The sequence below is a fragment of the Paramisgurnus dabryanus genome, chromosome 15 (assembly GCF_030506205.2).
Source record: "Paramisgurnus dabryanus chromosome 15, PD_genome_1.1, whole genome shotgun sequence".
Lineage (NCBI taxonomy): Eukaryota > Metazoa > Chordata > Actinopteri > Cypriniformes > Cobitidae > Paramisgurnus > Paramisgurnus dabryanus.
Genome location: NC_133351.1, coordinates 620,627 through 645,876, shown reverse-complemented (window position 1 = coordinate 645,876; position 25,250 = coordinate 620,627). Strand labels below are relative to the sequence as shown.

At 37.0% G+C, this 25,250-nt stretch overlaps 1 protein-coding gene across 2 annotated transcripts in view; it reads right to left on the bottom strand.

The window, feature by feature from the left end:
- Positions 1–266: 266 nt before the first annotated feature.
- LOC135733634 (E3 ubiquitin-protein ligase SH3RF3-like) overlaps positions 267–25,250 on the bottom strand; it is a 45,560-nt gene continuing 20,576 nt past the window's right edge. The window contains exons 2-10 of one of the 2 annotated variants that reach the window (XM_065252413.1): positions 18,005–18,280; positions 14,834–14,929; positions 8,902–9,252; positions 7,659–7,759; positions 6,420–6,590; positions 5,216–5,451; positions 4,154–4,473; positions 3,090–3,451; positions 267–2,098 (exon numbers count right to left, since the gene is read on the bottom strand). In XM_065252413.1, the coding sequence (XP_065108485.1) occupies positions 1,930–2,098; positions 3,090–3,451; positions 4,154–4,473; positions 5,216–5,451; positions 6,420–6,590; positions 7,659–7,759; positions 8,902–9,252; positions 14,834–14,929; positions 18,005–18,280 (2,082 nt within the window). In that variant the 3' untranslated portion in view covers positions 267–1,929. The remainder of the gene's footprint in view (positions 2,099–3,089; positions 3,452–4,153; positions 4,474–5,215; positions 5,452–6,419; positions 6,591–7,658; positions 7,760–8,901; positions 9,253–14,833; positions 14,930–18,004; positions 18,281–25,250) is intronic. The other variant, XM_065252414.1, reaches the window with a different exon arrangement.

Below are 25,250 nucleotides of genomic sequence, written 5' to 3'. Positions count from 1 at the left end.
TGCCCCATTCCCTAACCCCAACCATCACAGGAAACTGTCTGATACCTTAGATTTTCAAGAAACATCATTCTGTTTGATTTATTAGCTTGTTTCCTCATGGGGACATCAAAATGTCCCCACAAGGTCACAAAAATACTGGTATTCCTATCTTTGTGGGGACAATTGGTCCCCCCAACGTGATAATTACCCGGCCGCACGCACACACACACACACACACACACACACACACACACACACACACAAACACACACATGCGCACGCACGCACGCACGCACGCACGCACGCACGCACGCACGCACACACACACACACACACACACACAGTTTGCTGTGCTTGGCAGTTTCTCCGGATCAAAGGCACCATTGAGCCTCATCTCATCCGCTTGGAGGTGAATGCTGTCGAGTGTGCTGGACGAGTCTGATGTGTCTGATTCATCTGATGTGTGTGCTTTCTGTCTGTATCTGTTTGTGTGAATCAGGATTTGGTTAAACCACAACAATGTCACACTTTCCATGAATAGGGACAAACAGCATCTGAAATCTTTGGGTTTTTCAGTAAAGATTTTTTACAATCGGTATCAAAATGATCTTAAAAGTTTAAATCCACAAATTGTGCCTTTCTATTTTCTAAGTTAACAAGGGCCAGATTTACTAACATCATTTTGGTGTTAAACAATGACTGTCAGGATTGATTAAAGACGCGCAGTGATCATTAGCGCTGAAAAGGTGTGATCGAGTTATTTTTGGGACTGATCTTATTGCATATGCAGTTTCTCTTTCAGACGCAAAATGTATATAAAGAGATTATTTAAATCGCAACACAATTTAGTAATGTTTGTGCATGTGATATTACTGATATTTGCACCATTATTTAACGCAGAAAAAAGCGTCTTAAATCATTTTGCGATTTAAATGGCTACAATTGTTGCTAAAAAGTGTGACATCAAAGATCAGAGAGCGTGTGGTACAAGGCAGATCATTTTTTTAACACATAACAGTTATTTATTATTTGCTGAAGTAAATAAAAGAGGAGTCACTAGGAGAAGTCACACAATAGCAGGTGTTTTAAAAGTCTTCATCTTTTTGTCCTCTGGTTCTCTCAGTGTCCTATGGCTTCATTAGCTGTGATGTCTGCGGTGCTGAGCTCAATCTCATCAGGTGTTAGTAGATCACCAGCACCTCATCAGCTCTATTTGTGATCCTGAACTCATTTGTGCTGCTTTTAGTAGATTGTTGGTCATTATGGAAATCAGCTGTTGTGTCTGTGTTATTTAATTTGTGCCTTTTTAGTAAATGACCTGCAGATATATAAAACCGCCATCGGCTCTTTTTTCAAATTGTGCTCTTTACGCTACTTTGTCCCATTTAGTAAATTTGGCCCTAAATGTAATCTGTAGATTAAGTTGATAGACTAGTTTAGACCAGATGTTGTAGTTTTTTATAAACTTCTTAAACTTAAAGATTTTTTTAGAAATGTAAAAAAACATTTTTCATTATTTAAATGCTTTTCTTACTTTGGTTAAACGGTTAGATGAGTTTTTGCACTGTGGTTTGTATATAAAATGTTTATTGTTTATAAATATGTATAAAGAGTTTATTGATTTGTCCTATCGAGGTTTGTTGTGTTTCTAACATGTTAACCATGTGCTGTTGTTTATATAATTACAGTTCTGTAGATTTGTGCTTCTTAAAGAAACAGCACAGTAAACCGTATCCATGGAAAGTGTCGTGTGCGTGTGTGATCGATCTGTGATGAATGGCAGTAAAGATGTTTGGGTTTATTTCTGTTCGTCTGAAGACTCAGACAGCAGATGTTAAATAAACAATAAACCCGTCTGACGATATTTCACACGATGTGAAAGGATGATGAAATAATTCACATGTCAGTCACTCCCCAGAGTCTCTCGACACAGCCGTTTGATGACGTTTATTAGAAGATCTCTACAAAACTCCCAGGAAAAAGCCCGGTTCGACCCGTCCGCTGAAGCGTTCCCTTATACCAGCCATCTTCACGTTTCTTATGGACGTAGACGACGTCGCCCTCTTTCAGTTCGATCTCCGCTTCGCTCTGCGGTGGATACGGGACGACCACACGATACCTGACGGATGACAGCAGATGAAGAATAACAAGGAAACAGAGAGAGCACTGCAAAAAAGGACTTTCTTACTTAGTGTATTTTTGTCTTGTTTTCAGTACACACATCTAACAATTCATAAATCAAGATGTATTTTCTTGGTGAGCAAAATATACATTTTATATATTCAATTTAAGTGAACAAGCAAAGAAATCAACAAATGGGTAAGAAAATATTTCTTACATTGTCATGAGTTAAGTGTTTAAGAAAAAAGCTTTTCTTACCCCACTGGCAGATTTTTAAGCACAAATTCCCTTAAATATGATTTTTTTTTTGTTTGTTGAAAAACTGGAATTATTTTCTCAGGTCATTTTGCTCATCAAGAAAAAGCTTTTTGATTTAAGAATTTGTATATATTTGTACTGAACACAAGACAAAAATACTAAGTAAGAAAGTCATTTCTTTCAGTGAGAAATCAGCCAAGTTTTTATCTGACTGCTGGAAATCACCACAGAAATTCATCTAAAAGTCTTTGATGTAAAGTCAGAAATGTCGTGGAGAGATGTTTAGCTGTAATATCTCAATGTAATCTTCAATTGATGTATATTAATGATCAAATCTAAGCCTTCATTGTGTTGATTTATTTGATGACAAACATGTATTAGGGATCTTGAGATGTAGAGTCAAGATTAAATTAATATAAAGTCATCATATTCACACACCAGCAGATGGCGATCACTCACTGAAGACAAAGACAGATGTGTGATGTTTAACATCTTTACATTATAATACTCATTTTAACTTTTAATTTGATTATATTATATGTGTATAATGTTTATTTATGACGAGTATAATGTCTGATGTATAACAGTTTTGTTTATGAACTAAAGCACTAATAAACTAAAGCTCACATGATCAGTCATGAGACTTTAACCCATCTGTGTTTGATCTTAGATTTACACTCATCAATCATCAAAACTCAAAAGATCTTCATTAATATCATGTGCTGGCTCACCTCTCTCTGGATAAAGGTTTAGGTTCAGGTCTGATGGCCAGCGGTGAGGATGAACAGGGTTGACGTGCTGGTGGAGACACAGAGAAGTTCAGATCCAATGAACCGGACTTTCTGTGAAGAGGTTCAATACCCATAGCGCCGTGCATTTCACTCTCAATAGGACACGAGCCGGCTCGACCGTGACCACCGAGAGACCGAAGCTCTGGAGCCATAGCACCCTGAACGGATGAAGAAGAGGAGGAGGAGGACGAGTCCACGACACGCGGCTCATGGGTCGGAGACACGGACGGCGGTGAACGAGACTTCTTTTTTGCTGCAGCTCCAGAAAGAAGTTTAAGCAGACCACTACTCTTCTTCTCTTTCTGTAATCAAAAAAAATCAAATCAGCTAAAATCAACCCTGAAAACATCTTAAAATCATTACTAATAAAAATATTATACAGGCATTTTCTAAAAGCTAAAGTTGCCCAGCACATGAATAGAAAAAGTCTGTGATCACACGACATTATTAACAGAAAATCAGAGTCTTTTTCCTTAAATCATCACTACAGTAACATCTTTAGGCTTCGTTGTCACATAAACATAAGTTAAAGCAACACTAAAGACTTATTGCTCTTTGCTCCCCCTACAGGTTAGACGCGTAATTGTTCATTACCACTGTTGTAAATACTGCAGCATAGCTGGCTCTGATTGGATTGTAGGTCTGCCGTAAAGGACGTTTTTGTAGTTTTCACTCGAACTACAGGACCACGACCCGACGGTTGGAAACTTCTTTAGTGCGGTTCTGGCCGCTAGAGGGCTGCAAAGCGAATGTGAAAGTGCCATTCACCCTGTTTTGAGTGGATGAACCACTGAAACTTTTTTAGAAACGTTATTTTAAGGTAAAAAAAACTCTTTGGTGTTGCTTTAAGTACTGACTCAATGGGCAAAAAAGACCAAAATGAGAATGTGAAGATCATAGCATCAGACAGATTCATGAGATGAGTTTAAACTTTTGTGTGTCAAACAGATGATCTCAATGAGAATCAGTGCAGTATCCTTACAGAAACACATTCACTCGCTCACCTTCTTCTCCTCAAGTTTGGGGAAGCCGGCGACGGCGCCCTGTGCGTGTGCTGGAGACGAGGACGACGGCGGGCAGACAGACGAGTCTCCTCCGTTCAGATGAGCCGCGCTGACGTTAGGGGGCGTAACGGCGATCGCAGCGGAGGTCAGAGGTACGAGAGGGCGTGCGGATGCTGGAGACAGAGGACCGGACTGAAGCGAAGCGTGCGTCTGAGGAGCCGCCACCATTGAGAGCGGTCGACCGGAGCAGGGGGAGCGTGACGGACTGATCTGAGGTCTGAGGGGGCCGACGGCTGACGTGCCTCGTTCTGGACTGTGAACTGATGAAAACACACAGCATTAATGTGTCTGATCTCAGACCTGATCCTCAGATCATCATGTGTGACCTCATCTGCAGCTCAAACACATCTTCATTTATGTTCAGAATCACACTCATCTCTCTCGGATCAAAAACTGCAGACAATGCAACCCAGCAATTACTGCCAGCGCAGGGAGGAGAGACATTTATTACAACAGACATCTTATCTGAGTGTTAAACACTTGAACAAGATCCACTAACACACACTAATGCCTCACACACACACACACACGCACGCACGCACGCACGCACGCACGCACACACACACACACACACACACACACACACACACACACACACACAGAGGCGACCATGATTCCTGTCATCTGCAATGCAGTATGCATGTGTGTGTGTGTGTGTGTGTGTGTGTGTGCCTGTGTGTGTGTGTGTGTGTGTGTGTGTGTGTGTGCGTGCGTGCGTGTGTGTGTGTGTGTGTGTGCGTGCGTGCGTGTGTGTGTGTGTGTGTGCGTGTGTGTGTGTGTGTGTGTTTGTGTTTATGTGTGCATGTCTGTGTCTCTCTCTCTTTCTCTCTGTGTGTGTGTAAGATATCATAACTGAAGATAAATGAGAAGCGATGTGTGACAGGAATGTTAAACAGACGCTTGACCCACCTTTGGTTCAGCTGTCATCAATCATCTGATAAGTGATGGATCAGTTATGTTAAATATTCAAACCCAGTACAGATGAGTTAGTTTCTCTCTCACCTAACTGCATGGCAGAGCGCGTTTGATTGACAGTTTGTTGACTGGACATGCGCAGACAGTTCTTCAGATGCACGGCTGCCGGCTGCAGCTGAGGAGAAGACGGACTGTTGAGCGGAGTGCTGGATCGTGACCCAGATGCCATCAGAACGGGACTAGAGGAACCCGGCGATCCAGGAGATGCCTGAGTCAGTCTGTCTGAAACACACGCACGCGTCTGTCCGACTGCAAACGGAGCCCTGCAGACACACAGTTAATCACACCGACATCATACACACACATAACACACAGATATACACCTGATATGATAAAGACAGGAGATATGATGATGGTGATGAAGATGATGATGATGTGTGTGTAGCTCCTGAAATAAAGCTTAAACTGAGACTCACACATCTACAGACGGCACACATTTACAACATAACAGATCATTTTTGGATCGCAGGTGTTAAAGGATCAGGGGTATTTTTAGCAAACATGTGATGACACTGTATAATGAGAAAAGTCAACTCTATATAACAGTACTGAGATTTATGAGTCTGTTTAATGTGATGTCATTGAAGGATTATAAAATGTTTTATTTACTGAAGTAGAATGAGTGCTGTGATGATTTGATTGTAATTCATCAGCTGTATTATTCTCTCTCTTATCAATGTGACACACTTTCATCATCACAATCACAGCTTTACTCTCATGAGAAAACATCAGTCTGATAAAGTAAGAAAACAAATGAGCTTTATCTGAATGGATTCATTCAGACATTATTAACAGCCTGTGCGTACATCCTATCCTATCATTATTTTAAAATGATTAACCTCTTGATTTAGGGTCATACGTTCAGGAATGTGCTACTTAACTTTATGTATTATACATGTAATATAACGTTAAGCAGAGGAAAGTAAACAGGTGTCAATATTGGTCTGATGCTTGGAAGGCAATGCCTTGTGGGAAAGACACCCAGCATGATGTCACTTCCTGGGGAATGATGTCACTGGCTTGTTTTGGTTAAATAGAGATTTTACAAAACTCAAACAGGATAGACAAAAATACCAATGAACAACTAAACCAATATTCCCAACAAAACCTGTTCTGGACTGAAGAAGATTAAAGAAGACACACATACACACACACACACACACATGGACACACAGACGCACACTCACATACAGACACACACACTTACACACAGACGCGCGCACACACACACCTGGAGACGGGCGTGACATAGTTTCCCGGGAAAACTCCAGAAGCTCCAGAGCGCATTGACGTTCCTTTAAACCATCCGTCTTGACATTTCTCCATGACGCGATACATCTCTCCTTTCCTCAGCTCCAGCTCATCTGCTTTCTGTGGTTTATAAGCGTACATGGCCAGATAGCTACAAATAACCAGAAAACAAACAGATTTACTGCATGAAGGTTTAATGAAATCATTTCTACTGTTCACACATTCAGTCCTGCCATCTTTATAACAAAATATTCACGCAAAATAAAATAAAATAAAATAAAGAATCTGCAGACAGATAACAGGACAGAACCGATGAAACACTCGCCTGTGTTTCCGAGATCATCACAACTTATCAAAGTCAGAGATCAGAAAATCCCACAGGAAATGTTTATGATTTATTATTCATAGTGATTATGAGCTCTCACACACGTGAACGTTTGGAGATTTGTACTAAATCCTCCTGACGTGTGTTTGTAACTTATGCATCTCTTCTCTTTCATGCGGTTCTTGTGTGCATGTGTTTGTGGGTAGACAGATCGGATCAATCCTGACAGCAGGACTTTATTATACAGACCGACCCAGACCTGCTGCTCCAACACACAACCATTTCATTCCGCCACAATAAATCACACAATACAGACGCTGTTCACTTGATAGAAATCCATCACCACACAATAAATGAAGGGTTTTTAACTCTTTTTCTTGCACTTAAAGATCCAATGTGTAACTTTTAGAAACGCAATATAATGAACTTAACTATATGATCAGTGGTCGACTCTATAAAGACCTTTTATTATCTTAGAATGAGACGTTTTTATCTTTATACACTGCAGATCTCTACATGAAAGTCACAGTCATGTTTCTACAGTAGCCCTAAATGGACAAACTGATCTACAAAGCGCATTTTGTCACTATGTTGACTTTGATGATGACATGTTTGTCCATATACATTTACAGTAAAGTTGGGCCTTTTTACATGGAGGTCTTTGGGAATTGATTCCCTTTTGGAGCCTCAAGCGGGCAGTCGAAGAATATCAGTTTAAGTCGCTTCATGACAGAAATCTGAATGTTGTCCCTTGGTTTTTCCTGTGGCAGCTACCATATAAATGTCATTGTCATGTTTTTATTGCACACGCGTGTGTCATCATATGTTGCTCTTTTGTCTTACAGATGTGAATGCGCTCATACGATATCTTGTACTGATGGATGATAAACTCACATGTTAAGAGGCAGCTGGACTTTAGCAGCGGCGAGCAGATCTCCTGATGTAGATGTGACTCGTGGAGCTGAAACGCCTGACGCTGTTGTGACCGAACAATCCTGTCAAGACAAAAGACAACATCTGATTCAACACCAGAACAGATATCAAACCCTGAACATCCTTTAATCTTTCTGCTTAAATTCTAAAGAAAGATTCATACTTCACAAGTCATTGTGTCTGTGATATTACACTCACTGGGTTTTAGGATTTGCTCGACTGTTTAACTATTGATTTAAAAGAGCTGATAGATGTTTGATCTGTAAAACTGAGTCATTCTCAAAGCTTTCTGAAGTTGATAAGGTCTGAAAATCAATGGCTTTATTCTTCTGTGGTGACTCAAGTATTTGTCTGCTCAATAAAAGTGAATTTTCATCTCCCTCATGATGTAAGCAGATGTAGTTTATTGTCTGAGTGATCATTTATGAAGCTCCCCATCATTACAACGACATGTTCTTCAATTGATGCACAGAAATGCTGAGAGGTGCATTATGGGTAAAGATCCATTAGGTGAATTCATACATCTGTTTTACAGCAGCAGAAAGACTGAGATGATAAACGTGCATTTTATTATTTTCTAAATATAAATGAAAACAATACATTCAGCAGCAGCAGACACAGATGAATCTTTTAGCACGGGAGTGACGTCTAACCTGAGATGTTTTATAAAAGCCATTTACAGTTTAACTGATGCCCACCAGTGCCTGATGAAATGATGCGTGTGTTTGAAACCATCCATGGGATGGGACTTTACATACTGTGACCCTTTGGCACCTGAGGTCAATGAGGGATGACCTTTGACCTCTATACACTAATGGAACTGAACACACATGAGGGTCAGTTAAGTCCAGGTCAAAGGTCAACAGACAAACAGCTACAATAAAAACAACAGACTGCAGCTCAATGTACAGTATATACAGTACAGTATACTCTCTCTCTCTTTCTCTCTCTCTCTCGCAATATAAGTGTGCTTTATTCGCATGGTAATAATACATTAAAAGAATAGGAACGAAAAGCTAAACCCAAAGTTTAATATACATGAAGTATCAAAATATAATGGATTTAAATATCTGTATATCACAGAAGGCTGTCTGGAGGTGTTAATAATAATGAAGAAATCTGACAGGTTTGATTTGTAATAATGAATGGACTAAATCTACATGTTCTAGTAAAGACATTACAGTTTAATAAAAGCGTGTTGTACCTGTGAGGTGGGAGCGCTGGAGGAGAGATGAGGACAGTCGCCGATCCGAGCCGCAGCTCTCGGGTCAGAGGAACTGATGAGGACCGGAGCGCTGATCTCCATGGAGTGTCTGTTGTTTCCCAGCACCTGTGCCGTACGCTGAGTCATACTGAGCGCCGTGAACGAATGTCGCTTCTTGGCGTTTTTCTTGCCCTCCATTCGTCTGTGGATGCCATTGCCATTACAACTGAGAGCTGCGCTGGATCCAGAACAGTGAGGAGAAGCAGCCGGAGGAGATCCTGGATCAGTACTGGGTCCTGGTGTTAATGTGGGCTTGTCAATCTCCATTAACTGCTTAGCGGTCTCATTCAACTGCAGAGAAGAAACTGAATGAATTATTTATTCACTACTGCAGAAATATTTCACACATAAACCAGCAGCTGGTGAGTGTTTGCTCACATCATTCACAGACTTCATTAACTCAGACTTTAAATGTCTTTCATGATCCTTTATTCTGGGGCTTTTTCTTACACTTTTGCGTTACAAATCACATCACACGAGACAGATTACTTTCACAGGATCAAATAAATAACAACTCCTAAATAACAATAACTTTAAAACAACATGAAAGCCCATCACAGGTTTATTTTTGAGCTACAGGCAAAAGTATAAATGTCAATTTTGGTCAAAATGAAAAAAAAAGCTACATTAAGCCCTCGTCTAGCGATCTCAATGCTCTAAATGATCATTAAACATCAAAAATGATCTTTATTTGAATGTTTTCTGAGAAGTGTATCGTCCTAAATGATTTAATCTAATACAAAGATGAGTGTACATCCACATGTGCGTCTGACATTTTGGTTTGAAAACTTACAGGAATTAGAAAATAAAGTGCAGGACTTGCTTGATATTAAAATAGTTATTAAGAGAGATAAAAAGAGACTCAAAAACGATCTTCCTCACACTGACTGAGGGATCGGAAGCATGCACACAGATCCCGATACACAAAAAATACTTTTAAATATCTGTTTTGAGAAAAATTCATGCAGATAATCTTTCTTAAGTGAATGTTTGGTTAACTGTTAGGGATCTGGGCCTGGTTGCATAAAGCACCTTAAGTTTTTCCCTTAAGTATGACACTTAAGGGGTAAATTCCCCTTACCTACTGTAAGAGAATAATTTAAGGAAGTTGCATATAATCCCTTAAATGGTTCTCTTAGGTAAGGGTAATCGTTAAATGTTTCACGGCAGTGACCCATGTTTGTTGTTATAAAATACTATTGTTGCCATGGAGATGCAACAGAAAAAACTTCAGTGTTTTTTTGCAACACCCTTAAGTTTAAGGGAAACATAAGGGTGAACTTAAGGGAAAATTACACTTAAGGTGCTTTATGCAACCGGGCCCTGATGTGTAAGATTATATTACATCCTTACATTACTTAATTAACATTAAAACTGTTTGTCTCAATGTCAATCAAACAATAAAAGAAAGAAAAAAGTTGAAGATATATTTTTCCTATAAATATTGTTTTTGACTGTGTGCTAAATCTATTAGTTTTACTGTGATTTTCAACATATGAAGGTTGTGATTTAGTTTTTGAACCTTCAAAAAATCTTTAACTCAATTTTTCTCTAAATTGAATTTGCTGACTTTGTCAACTTCAAACACTCTGTCATATTAAAACAAATCAAACATTGTTTTAAAGTTTTATTAATAGAAAATGTCAAAATATGAATAACTGACTGGTCACATATGTTTAGACACACGTGTGGTTATATATGCACATGGATTTCATTTCAGTGACTCCATTACTGTACATATCATATTTAAGCAATAAGGTACGAGAGGCTGTGCTGTAACAACTGATGTGAAGTGGAGTCAATGCAACCCCTTCAGCCGTTACTTATTCACGATACAGCACTCGCCTCGAAAACCTTATTGCTTTTATTAAACGGTTACCACACAATATTAAAGTAAAAAAAAAATATTAGTGCAACTTTCATGAAGTTAAATCAGTAAAAGCATTCCTTCCGCATGGAAAAAATAGTCACAGCTATTGACCAATCAGAATCAAGGATTGGAACTAACCGTTTTCTAATCAATAATAAAACACTGTAAACCTTCGATAATTCCCTCTAGAGAGACTTTATAACAGTTCTGCTTATATTGACATGCACTCTTCTTTAATGGGGTTTCTGACTTGATTTTAAATCTTTATGAAAAGATCATCAAATGATCTGAGCATCATGATAGAGAGAGAAAGAAAAGACAGAGAGAGCGAGTGAGAAGAGAGCGATAGCGAGAGAAAGGGAGGAGAGAGAGGGAGAGAAGAGAGAGGGAGAAAGAAAAAGAGAGAGAGAGAGAAAATGAATGGTTGATGTGAAAGCACATTGAGGTTTGAGGACAGACTTTATTATTTGGTAAATGAGTTGATGTTTGTTTCATATAAAGAGCTGAGAGTCTGCTGGTGTTTCTGCCCAGAGACAGATGAGTATGTGGATTATTTGAAGATAGTCTGCGTTTATTTTCACCCACGCAGGACTGAAATGAAGCCAATCCTCATATTCATCTGTCCTGATCTGAGACCAGCACACACACACACACACACACACAAACAGATCATTGAGAGAAACCACTGTTTACTAACCCATATGATGTTTGTGTTTCTTTAAATGCTTCACATGACGCACGCACGCACGCACGCACGCACGCACGCACGCACGCACACACACACACACACACACACACACACCCGTAGTAATGCTCTACAAGACACAACACTCAAGTCTCCATCATAACTCACAATACAAAGATGTTTAGTCCTTTATATTTCAAGTGTAGATTATTCAGTGTTTTCAATCTACAATGAGATCACAGCAGCAGAATTATACTGCATTTATGTGTCTTTTCTATATTCAATATGCTAATGACATGTAAATGATATGTAAATGAAGCTGATTGATTGACCCCACAGATGCTCTGGTGGTCCCTGTGGAATAACACTGATAGTCTACTGAAGGTCATAATTTAATTATTATAACATTGGGTCAGAAGAAAGAAACCTTTGAAACCAGACACGACTACAATCCATTTAACATCACAATCACTTCTAGACAAAACAAACCTTTAATGCTGTCTGAAAATCACAACAGACTCTAAATCAACATTTCTGTAAAAAAAAACTTAATTTCCTACAGTCAAGCTTTGAATCTTTAAATATTCAACAGTGAGAGAAAATCCTTCAGTAAATACACAGATTCCCCACCAGTCTGAACTTCAGGATCAATTACACATTTATAATCTTTAATATTGTTTACAGTAACTACAACCCAATAGAAAATGAGGATTAATTCTAGATATTGACCTAAACACAAAGATGTTTAAGGGTTTGAATCAATGTGTGTAGATGTTGTTTCTTTATGAAGGTTTTGTGTTCAGCTCATTACTGAAGTGTGGTGTGTGTGTGTGTGTGCGTGCACGTGTGAACTATGTGTGTTGTGTGTTGTGTGTATGTGTATGGTGTGAAATGTGAGCTTTCGCACAGAAGTGAAAACTTCAGACGTCTCACAGTCTTCAGTTCAATAATGATACTAATAATAAAATCTTTCATCATGTACAACACAAGATGATGAAAAAAAATCATAAAAAGCACAAAATGTGTAGTAAAATAATGACAACAACTGTCAACACTGAAATAACTGGCAGAGTTTCAATGACACACAAGTAGAGATGTTTGCCAGACTTATATGAGATATGTGTGATTCATGCAGTCATGGATAAGCAACAAACACTTTCATGGATGAGACGCTGTGATTTTACCACAGTAAAACCTCTTCACATTTCTCATGTGTTCACTTGGACATTAATGGAGAGTTTAGATAAAGGATTTAACTGATAAACAAATGAAGTTTTTCTTCATGTTTCCAGTAGAAAGGAATGAGAAAAGGGTCGTTCACAAAATAACAATAACTATACAATCATAGTTATAAAAATCATTTCATATTGAAGAGAATAGCGGAGTTTACACCACAACTATACAGATAAAGATACAATGAACGATATCGTTGGGATTACTTTCCAACAGATGAACGATCAACTATTGACAGCCAATCAAATCTAAATTGCACCCACATTAAAAAGACAGATGACACTGTGAAGAAGCTCAATGCTGAGGTCTATAACATAAAATGACCTCAGCGCTGTGCAACTGACTTTATAAATGTTTTTATTCTACTACTATAACTATTACATCAAAAGGTAAGATATTAGATTACACAAACTACTAGATTCACTGTTGAAGACATCTGCTGGTTACCCGTGGTGCTGTGTAAATGCAATAAGAACAGCATATTTATTCCTTTATTGACATGTGAACAATTACAAGCGTTTTTGTTCAAGGAAATATGCAATATTAGTTACTGTTCCTCACAAGCAAATTAAAGTTCTTGTTATGATGCAGTGGTATGGACGCTAATATAGTTATTGCTATAGTTAACGTTATAGTTATTGTTATAATGTGAACTGCCTGTAACCCTGACGGTTGTATTTCCTCTGACAGGTGGCCAGAGGCTCGTTCTCAATGATCTTTATATGAGCGCTGTGAAGGAGGCAGACCCCAACATGACCACAAGTAAAAAACAGATAAACATCATTTATTTTCTCATTATCATCTGAGGAGAAACCCCAGGCAAAGAGGAGCGAGTTCAACACATTCAGCATCGTCTAATCAATCCGACAGAAATCCCTGAATTACGTTTCAAATGAAGAAAAGTCAGCCGATGAGAAACGACAAATAACTTCTGTCTGAAATCTCCATGAGAAGAATTACAGCCTTAAAGGATAAGAAGATGTTTGTGTTTTATCAGATTAACACACACAAAAAAAAACACCATCCATGCATACAAACACACAAAGTGAAACGGGTAAAGATCATGTGATGAGATTGATTCTGAAACACAGTAAAGGACATCAGGACATCTCACAGTAAAGCAGTCAAGTAGTTTAAACTCCTTTATCTCTTCAATCTGGGTCTGATTCTCTCTCATGCTGAAAATAAATCCTCATTACTCATCAACACAAACCAATCCACACAGCATTCAGTACTCATCATCAATTAACCCTCATGTGATTATCCTGCTAGTTTATTTCCCTGTCACCTCTCTTCAATAACCACTTCACATTATTCTGTAGATAGCAGACAGAAAGATCCTAACTTTAAAATCTTATCTTACCTGTTTGATAACCATCATGGTAATTCAGTTAGGACCTCATTTAAGATAAACGCTAATTTAGAAACCCCTAACATCTAACAACAGAAGCCTCCTAACTTGACAAGAATAATTAACTTTAAGATAAGCTCAGAGGTTATGTGTTAAAGAAAAGATGAAGACTTTAATGTAAGCCATCACATGATGAAAGCCCTGCTGGAGAACTGGTTGCTTGGTAACAGACCTGAGAGTTGATAACCGAACATGACTGAGTGATTTAACAACTAGAGATCAGATGAGATTTGGTGAGATGAGATTTCTATAATTCTGTAATACAAATGTGCAAAAATGTAACACATTATATATAAGGTTAAGAACGTGTTTGTAATATGCCTTCAGATCATCATCTGATTGGATGAAGTACACATGCATGAATGCAGCAAACAAATGACTGAGCAGAACAAATTCATTCATATACTTTTATATTATGATCAAATATAGGAAAGTTCTCCATAGTGTTGCTGTGATTTCATGCTGTTTATTAATATCACTTTATTTCAGTGGCTTGATGTTGTAATTAATCAATGACCTGAAGAATAACCTATTATTAAATCACATATCTGATCCTGTATGAGAGTTGAACTATCGTTATGTGTTAGGAATTAACATTTATCTTCATTTTTAAATGAAGTCTTTGCCTTTTCTTTAACACATAATGTATGTGCAGATATTCAAGAGCATTTACCTCCACATACAGGATGGGAAAGATCCCAATCTTATCTCCCAGCATTCCTTCTGCCCAGTTATCATCCACTCTCCGTATGACTGTGAGAATTTCATCCTGTGACAGAGAACACAACATGCACGCACGCACGCACACATACACACATATACACACGCACACACACACACACGCACACACACACACGCACACACATAGACAGACAGCTGTAAGTTTTTTATGGCTCTTATTGAATGTCAGTCATATCTCTCTCTGTACACTGTAATTTGTGTTTCTGTTTAAAGTTCATTACATGATGACTACAATATTAAAGAGATTATTCTTAAGAGCATCGCACACTGAGGTGAGAAGCGCTGCGTGAACCACAACTTACAGGTAACGCACACTGGACATGCACATTCAATAACACAAGCATTGTCAGAGTCTACTTACAGCAAAATATGTGTTAGCAGCCTAAGTTAATGGTTAAAGATGTAGGACAAATATGATGTTATTTAATGTTTAATGTTAAACTGTGTGAGTGAGGTCCAAGCAGTGTCACAGCGTACGGCTGCCATCAGACGCCGCCGGTGTGGTCATTCATAGAAAATAATGGCTAAGATTTTTAGAAACGCGACGCAGCGCTTCTCGCCCAATGTGTGACCCCCTTTATGCTCTTTCATCACAATCCTACAGACAATCACATTTACTTTATACATTATTACACTAAAATATATATATTTTAAAATAATAGTGCCATGTCTTTGTGTGTGTTGTGTACAATATGCTGTGTGTGTGTGTGTGTCTTTGTATTGTGTATGTCTGCTGTGTGTAAGGTGTGCACTATATGGTGTTGTGAGGTATTGTGTAATGTGTATGCCTGTGTTTGTGTTGAGACAGATGGACAGGAAGTCGTTGGGTTAAATGACGAGACTACAGAGCTCCTCCAGTGTCTTCACAACACCTGCTGTACAGCAAAGCATTGTGGGTAATGAGAACTGATGTACAGAAGTGAGTAAGTGCTCTATTAGTTCATCTCATATCTGAAAGCTGAACATCTCTAATCGTTCTGTAATCTGTTGTTTTACAGTAGATTATACACAATACATTCACAGACAGGGTAGAGAAGTGAATACATGTGTGTTTCTTCTGTCATAGATAAGATGTTAAGATGATATATATTATATATATTTAGTGACTGAGATCATTAATAATGCAACTAACTGGTCACGTTACTGTTGATAATTTAATCTGTCAGATGTCAATAAATCAGAGGATATTTGAAACCGATCCTCATATAATCAAAGTTAAAAAGGCCCATCTGTCCAAACACAAGAGTGAAGTCAGGACCGGACAGGACAGGAGGTTTAATGGACATCTTTGTCTCTGGAGATCTGATCCAAACCCATCACGCTTCATTATATCATTTACGGCACATTGGAAACATTAAACAACAGAACTATAAAGTAACCTCCACCTTTATTAAGATTTCATTTCTGAATGCTACAATACCACAAACAACATTAAAGGGTTTGATTCAAGTGATTCATAAACCATTACAGTGATCTTACAGTAGTGAGGCGTCTGTATGTACAGCTTAAATGTAATGCACTAAATTCATTTTTATTTTGTTTATTGATTTGATAAAAAGCCAGCAATAAAAATATCATAAAATAAATATTTACCAGTAAAGTTCATCATACAGTTGAATTGGATCTGAAAGTGTTGCTTTAATAATGATGTGATAATAATTCATGATTCTTTAGTCAATAACGTGTTAGTTAGTTTTGTTAGTGAATATTTTAGTATCCAGCTTGTGTCTCTCTCCTGTGACTGTCTCTCTGTCTCTCGTCCAGAGCTCATCTGATTTTCATCACACATCTTTCCGTTTCCTCTGTGGAGACTCAATTGAGTCCATCAGTACAGAGGATTTCATTCATTCACACAGGGCAGCTCTTCAAAGCACTCATTCAGATCAATCTTCAAAGGCTTTAAATGCTTAAGAAAAGTCTTCACAATAATGTTTTACATGATCTTTAGGTCTGACAAATTAATTTTTTATTGTACACATCTACTTATCAACTAATATACAGTACATACATATATTATACGTACATGATAATAAATAAATGTGCTGTTGAAAGCAGTTTGACATTAAGCACTGCAATCACACCGCACATCATTCTAATGTATTTGAATAAATGAGGATTAATGATGCAGATATTATATAATTTGTAATGAGACAGATCATATCTTGGTCATTTTGGGGTGAATGTTGACCCATTAATGAACAAAAACCTCTAAATCAACTTTCCACAGTTATAAACAACAGAAACACTAAGGGCCGGTTTCTCGCACAGGGTTTAGATTAATCCAGGACTAGGCCTTAGTTATATTAGGACATTTAAGTCGTTTTTGCGAACATACCTTACACAAAACATTACTGGTGTGCATCTTGTGACAAAACAATGGGTGATATATGTTAAAATGTGTCAGTGTAAGTTGTTTATAAATGAAGGCAACTCAATCATGCATTTTAGTCTGGGACTGGGATAAGATCTGTCTGGGAAAACCACCCCTAAATGTTGACATCTCTGAACTTTACTGAGAGTCTGTATGATCTCCTAAACGTGTCTGATGATGAAGGATTACAGTAAGAGTACAGTTGAGATGAAGAATGAGAAGATCCAGTGTGAGGTCCTCATCAATGCATATGAATGAACCTCTAACAGATGAAGATCAGTCACTGTGACATTCACATACTAAAGTAAATGAGGTAAAAACAAGGTAAATGAGGTGCTTCTGGCTGTGTCTCTACATTTACACAATTCTGCCATGAAGATACAAAAAAGTAATTTATTCCAACAACACACCAATGACCTTAGATATTCTGATCAAGCATGTCAGTCCTGATTGGATGAACAATGTGTGACATCACTGTGGACTGCACGCATTCACCTGTGACCTCACATTTTATATAAATGCACTGAACTGCACTGTTGCTAGGCAGCTACAGTATAAATAGTCCAGAGAATGGTGAAACAAACGACTTTGATGATTAATTATGAATATTGAACACCACTCGCTGTCACAATAATCCTGTTTATTAATATAAACTAGTTCACTGACAGACTCGATCAGATGATACCAGACCAAACAAACAAACAGGCTGTAAATGTGTGAAAGTGTCTTTACCTTCGTGAAAGTCAAGCAGTCTTTGTCCTGGTCTTTATCTTTAACCTCAAAGTCATAAAGAGCTTTGCCCTGCGGAGGCGTCTGGGAGAGCGGTCGGATGCACTGGATGTAACTGGCCGGCAGGAACCCGTGACTCCCGTTTAACTCCCCGTGATACCAGTTCTCATCTACCTTACGTCGCAGAATGATGATGTCACCTTTGTTGAACTTGAGGTCGCCCGGCTCTTTCCCCTCATAGCTGTAAAGAGCTTTACCGCACGGCAGCTGAGGAACATTCTGAGGAATAAGAAGAAAAACAACACATGACGATGGATTGGTCATTACAGTAGGGTCACACTGCTGTACAGTAATAGTGTTAGAGGTACACACAAACACAAACACACACACATTTACATCTACACATTTGACAGACGCTTTTATCCAAAACGACTTACAGCGCATTACAAGGTAAACATGGTGTTTTTATCATGAAATAATTTTCACACATTGTTGTAATTAGTTTTATTAAATATTTTGCAAGGTTTACCTGGCAGTAAATATGAATACACATAACACATATTTAAAAGTAATAATTCCAAGAATATATCTTTAAAAAAACTGAAAATTCTCCATTAGAAATAAACACAAGAAAGTCTCTTAAATATAAAATAAAATGCAATCAAAATAAACTGACTATACCAAAACAGGCCTTAAATAGCAGCCGATCCTACTAAGGTCATATAAGTACTGGACCACATGGCTGCATGGCTGTAAAAAAATTACTTCCTTACAGATCCTTAAGAATAGCATCGTTCACTTCTCTAAATTATGAATTGCTGTTTTGGAAATGTATGTTTTACCTGGCAGTTCATACTGCTTATCAAAGTTTTGCAGCATTTCTTTAAATACTGTTTTTTCCACTGTATTTAATTGATTGGCAGGCAATGTATGGCGTTACACTGTCAGTTAAAGGAACATGCCCACATTTGGGGAATTTAGCTCATTCACTGTATCCCCCCCCCCCCGAGTTAGATAAGTCCATACGTACATTTCTCATCTCCGTGCATGCTGTAACTCTGTCTGACGCAGCCCCCGCTAGCTTAGCTTAGCACAAAGACTGGAAGTGAATGGCTCCAGCTAGCATCCTGCTCCCAATTAAGTAAAAAAATAATACCAACATTTTTCTACTTAAATGTTGTGATTTGTATAGTCACATCATGTACAAATAACAAGGTCATATGAGACACAGACATTTTTTAATCCTATAATTCTGGGAACTATATTCTCAGGCGAAGCAGTGCTGCTTGGGTGGAGTGATTTGCTTGCAGCACCTGAGTGAGAAGCCCCATGGTGAGGAGCAGAGCGTTCGCTCAGAGTTGGAGTAACAGAGTTAGTGATTGCTAGATAGGAAATGTATTATGACTTTTTTCAAAAAATGGAATTTGCCACACGGACAACGAAATGTGTGCTGAAGGATACGGACATCCCATCAATCGTACAAACAGGACAAAGTGGATCACCTGTGGCTATGGTTAGTGTTCTGTTATGTTTTTAGATGACTAGTTTACTGTAACAGTGCCATTAGCTAGATGTAACGTAACAATTTGCTTTGTGCTATTACTTTCACCTTATTGTATAATAATAATTATTTGTACACAATGTGACTATACAAATCACAACATATAAATAGGAAAATGTTATCGTTATTTTGTCACTTATTGGCAGTGTTGGGTGTAACTAGTTACTAAGTAATTAGTTACTGTAATTAAATTACTTTTCCCTTGAAAAATTAAAGTAAGGGATTACTCTTATTTTTCTTGTAATCTAATTACAGTTACTTTTGATGTAACTAAATACTGTGTATGGACTCTAAAACTATTATGTTAACAGTAATACAAAGGTGGATTTAACATGGTTTAAGTTTAAAATTATCACTATTAACTGGTTGATTATTAGCATTAATAATAATGAGATGCTGGCTGTTTATTAATGCTAGCACATATCTGATTCTGCAAAACCTTATTCTACGTCCTTAACCCTCACCATTTCTACCAACAACTTCTTTTGTATTAATAAGCAGTATTTGGAGTATATTGAGGCAAAAGTAGTTAATAGTTAGTTAATAGAGATGATTGGACTCTAAAGTGGGACCAGAATAATTGATGTACTTTTATATATGATTTTTTTTAGCCATTTCAAGCCTATCCTTGTATCATGTACTAAATAGGATTTAGAAAGTAATTAGTAATAAGTAATTAAATACTTTTTTTAGAGAGTAATTTGTAAAGTAATCTAATTACATGATTAAAGATGTAATTAGTAACTAGTAATTAATTACTTTTTTTGAGTAACTTACCCAACACTGCTTATTGGGAGCAGTTTGCTAGCTGGAGCCATTCACTTACAGTCTTTGTGCTAAGCTAAGAGAGCGCGGGCTGTGTCAGACAGAGTTACAGCACGCATGGAGATGGGAAAAGTATGTATGGACTTATGGGGATACGGTGAATAAGCTAAATTCCCAAAATGTGGGCGTGTTCCTTTAAGGAGAGCCATCTGATATGGTCTCATTCATACAGGGGCTGCAGGTCCCCCTTGTGTTTTTTTAAGAAATGTGCAATCATTGCGGTGATCTAAAATCATCAGGATGAGGTCAATCAATTACAATGAAACGATTAAAAATATTGATACTGCTAACTATCATGATAAAATTTTCCATGATAGTGTGTCGGTATTTCAGTCTCTACTATAGATATTTTAAAAAAAAAAACAGACGACCTTTTCCGCCACTGCTGTAGTTGTTGCTGTCCAGTTATCTGTCATATACGGCCATTCGGCCAAAAAAAGTTTTTTTTACGTCATGTATGTGTGTGTACTGTGTAAAATAATTATGTATGTATATATAAATATACACCGATATTTAACAAATATTTATATGTATAAATACATTTTATATTTATATTTAATTTATATTATATATAACTATCAATACTTAATATATAAATATATTTTTTCTTAAAATGTTGGGCTGAATACAACCAACAAAACATATATAACTGAATCAAAAAGTTAAACGAACATCTTTAAGATATATGTGATATAAAGAAAACATGGACCTGCAAAATGGTCTAAATAATTATTATACACAGTGCACACATATATATGTAAACAAAAACTTTTATTCTGCAAACGATCATTATTCAGCCCTACAATAATGTTTATAAAAGAAATAATAATGTTTAACTGTACAGTATTAACAGACACAGCCTGTCTCTCTCTCTCTCTCTCTCTCTCTCTCTCTCTCATTGATTTTCTGCAATATTGATCGTCTCAGCCTGCATTATTAATGTTGCAGTCTGTGTTTCACACAAATGTTGATATAAGGCTGTAAGAGCTAAAGAAAATCTTTTAGATGTTATACACATCACAACCTCAAACAAACATTCATTTATTTACAGACGACCTTTGTCTGAAACATCATGTTTCTGTAATGGCTAATCCAGCAGTATCTGTAAACTCTTCACTCACAAACAGTAATATTTCTAATGCTATAATAACTTATATATATTAGTTGTTGTTACATGAATGTTTGAGTTTCCTGTTATACAAAATCAGAAAAAATAATAAAGCACTTTATTTATTGATTTTATCTAGATGCTCAATCACAGTTATTTACTTTCAATCCTAGAGAAATACGTTTTAGTTTTAAAATGTTAGGCTTGATTTATTCATGACTTCTGAGAGAAGCTGAATGTGCCGACTCAAATTTGGGTAAAAAAACCTTTTATCTGTAACTCTAGAGGAGAGAGTCCCCACTGTAGTGCATGGGTCTTCAACAGGGGGTCCGGGGACCCTTGGGGGTCCGTGGTGGTATTACTGGGGGTCCCCCAAATATTATTTGAATTCAATGTAAAAACTTGATTGAAATGAATGTTCCCATATATAATATAATTACTTTACTAAAATAAAGGTGCCCTGATATGTAGTTATTTCAAATGTAGGTTAAATGCTAATTTAAAAGTATGTTAACAGTATGTGAATATGTATACAAAAAAGATAATTGTATATATTTGTAATGTAACCATCAAAACAAAAAATATAAATCCAGTTTTAATTTGATACATTTATTGGGGGTCCTTGGTCCTCCTCTCTATCCAATAAGGGGTCCTTGGACTGAAAAAGGTTGAAGACCACTGCTGTAGTGAATTAGAGACAAATAGACAGATGATGTAATAAATAATAATTATAATGTACTATATGAGTTAAACACACACATTTACTGTCTCTTGTTACACATCTAACATTATAGTGTTGGCCTTTAGACTAATCATTTGAATAAAGGTTTTTGTTTACATCATATATGTGTGTGTGTACTGTGTATAATAATTATGTATATATAAATACACACACATGCAAGAAATATTTAATTTTTTAATTTATATTATATATTTATAAACACTTAATACATATTTATTTTCTTAAATACTTGCATATGCAAAACAATTATTCGCGTTTAATCGTGTTATGCAGCCCTACTGTAGAGTTCCCAGCATGCCTCTGTTCTTATGTGCTGGACACATGACTTAAATCATCACTAGCATGCGTTCACATTTTCTCTCATACATAAATCCCACCAAACTGTAGTCTACGCCTGTTAGCTAACAGCTGGAAAACATCAACGGTTTTTGGATACGAGCTAATCCTGTTGTTGCTGCTGGCCCGATGCCCTGTATGAGACCCTTCACACCATCACAAACAACAACAACTAACATCGATCTCAGAATTTGATATTATCAGAACTATATCATTAGTCTGAGTCTGATCAGATCTCTTTGACTGCATCATCACAGATGAAAGGAACCAAAACCCTGACAATAACATACAGATATTTAGTTGTAGTTATTTAAGAAACATTTCATTCATTTTGAATATGAGTATAAATGAGCCTGAATTAAACTATACTTGCCAAGACATTCCAGCTCAAAACTGACTTTAATGAACTGGTTTAATAAACTTCACTTTAAACTTAAACTTTACAAATCATCAAACAAGCCAATGTTTTCTGTATGAGAAACACCCACATATGCAGCTCTAAATAATCAAAGTTTTTTAATAAATCATATTTACAGCGATCTGATTCGATTTCTAAGCTGTGAGCGTTCAGGAAATGTGCCGAGTTTCTATGTGGATTTATCAGACCCAGTAGACACACCAGCAGTCTGTAGTCCACTGCACTTCATTACGTCTGCAATGCATTCTTCTTGTGTTAGGTCAAACATCTCTGCATCTTTCTGGACTATTTTATTTTTTGTTCTTATTACAGTGCCTGAGGCTGAAACGCCAGCACACGATTTACTGCTGTTGGAGAGAAACGTGCACTAAAGGTCATGAACACAAGATGATCAACGATGAGTCTCAAAGCTAAATGTACACTACAGTAATTATTAGGACGCTCTCGTGAGGCATCAGACACAACGCATTCAGCCTGCAGGTGTTTCACGACATAGAGAACAGATGAGGGAACGACTGACATTGAACTCGTTCTTAAACACAGAGAGTGAGAATTTGATCACACGCGGGGACGCAGGGGCTGAAAATGACTTCATTTATCACCGTCTGTCCCTGCGGTGGGACTCACTATACACCGTTCACACACTCGTCTCTTGTGCCGTATACACACACAATAATTCACAGGATATGAGAAAAGCCAACGGTGCCGAACACCGCATGACTAACATACTGAATATGGCCAAAGTCTGCTGCACATCATTCTGACTGTGAGCCAAACCACAACACTTTATACTCCGAGTACTGTACTGTACTGTACGTATATATGTGTGTGTAAGACTAAGAAACAGATTAAATGATGTCTGATCAGCTTTAGGCACTACATCATAGTCATCACACAGTGACTGCATGAAGATCAGACAAGGTGGTTTAGATGAATGAACACAGATACCAGAACCAGATGAGATCTTTGCTTATCCTTGACCTACAAAAACCTCCATGACAGAAACCAAAGGCTCTTATTAATCATACTGTAAGGTGAATATTTACACAGTTATCTCTAGTTTTTATATTCTACTCTAATAGATAGTGTTAAAATAAATACAACTGTATAAAGACTTGTGGTTTGGTGTATATGGATGAAGATATGACAGAATGTGTCATTGATTCATTTGTCATTCTTGTTATTAAAAGCTTTAGATGGTCCTATAGCATATAAATTAAACAGTGATGATTAAAATAAATCTACCAATTCAACAGTATACCATACTCTACTCAAATAAATCTTTTTATTATTTTTTAATATATTATTTTATATTAGGTAGTTTGCATCATTTTGTAGTATGCATCATTTTGCGAGGGTTGCAACTTTTTATAATCAGGCGTTTATTCTTTCGTTTAATCGACTATTCAGATAAAAAAAATCCATACATGTAGAAGTGTACAAGTAAAAGTGCAAAAGCCACACACTACTACAGAGTTTTACAAATATCATCTTTTTGATTCTGATATTTTAAGCCCTAAAATAAAAAAGTTTGTGCAATTTTTAAGTAAAACATCTTTAAATGTCAAAATATAAATAAACAAAACAAATTGAGTCTTCAGGGAAATTTTGCCAAACATGAATAAACTCATTTTAATCTTCAGCTTTAGACCTTGATAAGAGTTAACATTATTTGTTATCAACAAAATAAATAATTCATATAATGTGAAAGTGATATAGCCTACATTGTTGTTTGAACCTATTACAGTAATAAAATAATTGATTCCCCCCTTACTTTAAAACAGATGCTTAGTTTGTGGTTCGTAATATTTTTATGAAAACCCAACAGCAATTAATCAAATAAAAATTAACTTATATTAAAGGAAATTTAACCTTTATTAACCAGCGCTCGTTTGTGCTTTTGCTTCTGTCATTGTCCTGTCAGGGTTGCCAGATCCGTGTAACAAAACTAGCCCAATGGACATTCAAAATAAGTCTAAAAGCATCCCAATGATTATTCAAAGCCCAAATACCAACAACTAATGAAATCCTTCAATCTCTAACCCGCAGAAAAACATCAACCTGCAGAAACCCAACAAATTTCATTATTGTTTTAAGTTGTTGCAGCCCTAAATGTTGCTGTACACATCACATAGTATGAACTGCAGAAAGACTGAAGAGTAAACTACAGTATGCCATGTCACAAAAAGCCACAGTTTTCATATAAAATCACCTTGAACAATAATCAAACGTTATATTTCACTGTAAAAATGTTGCTGT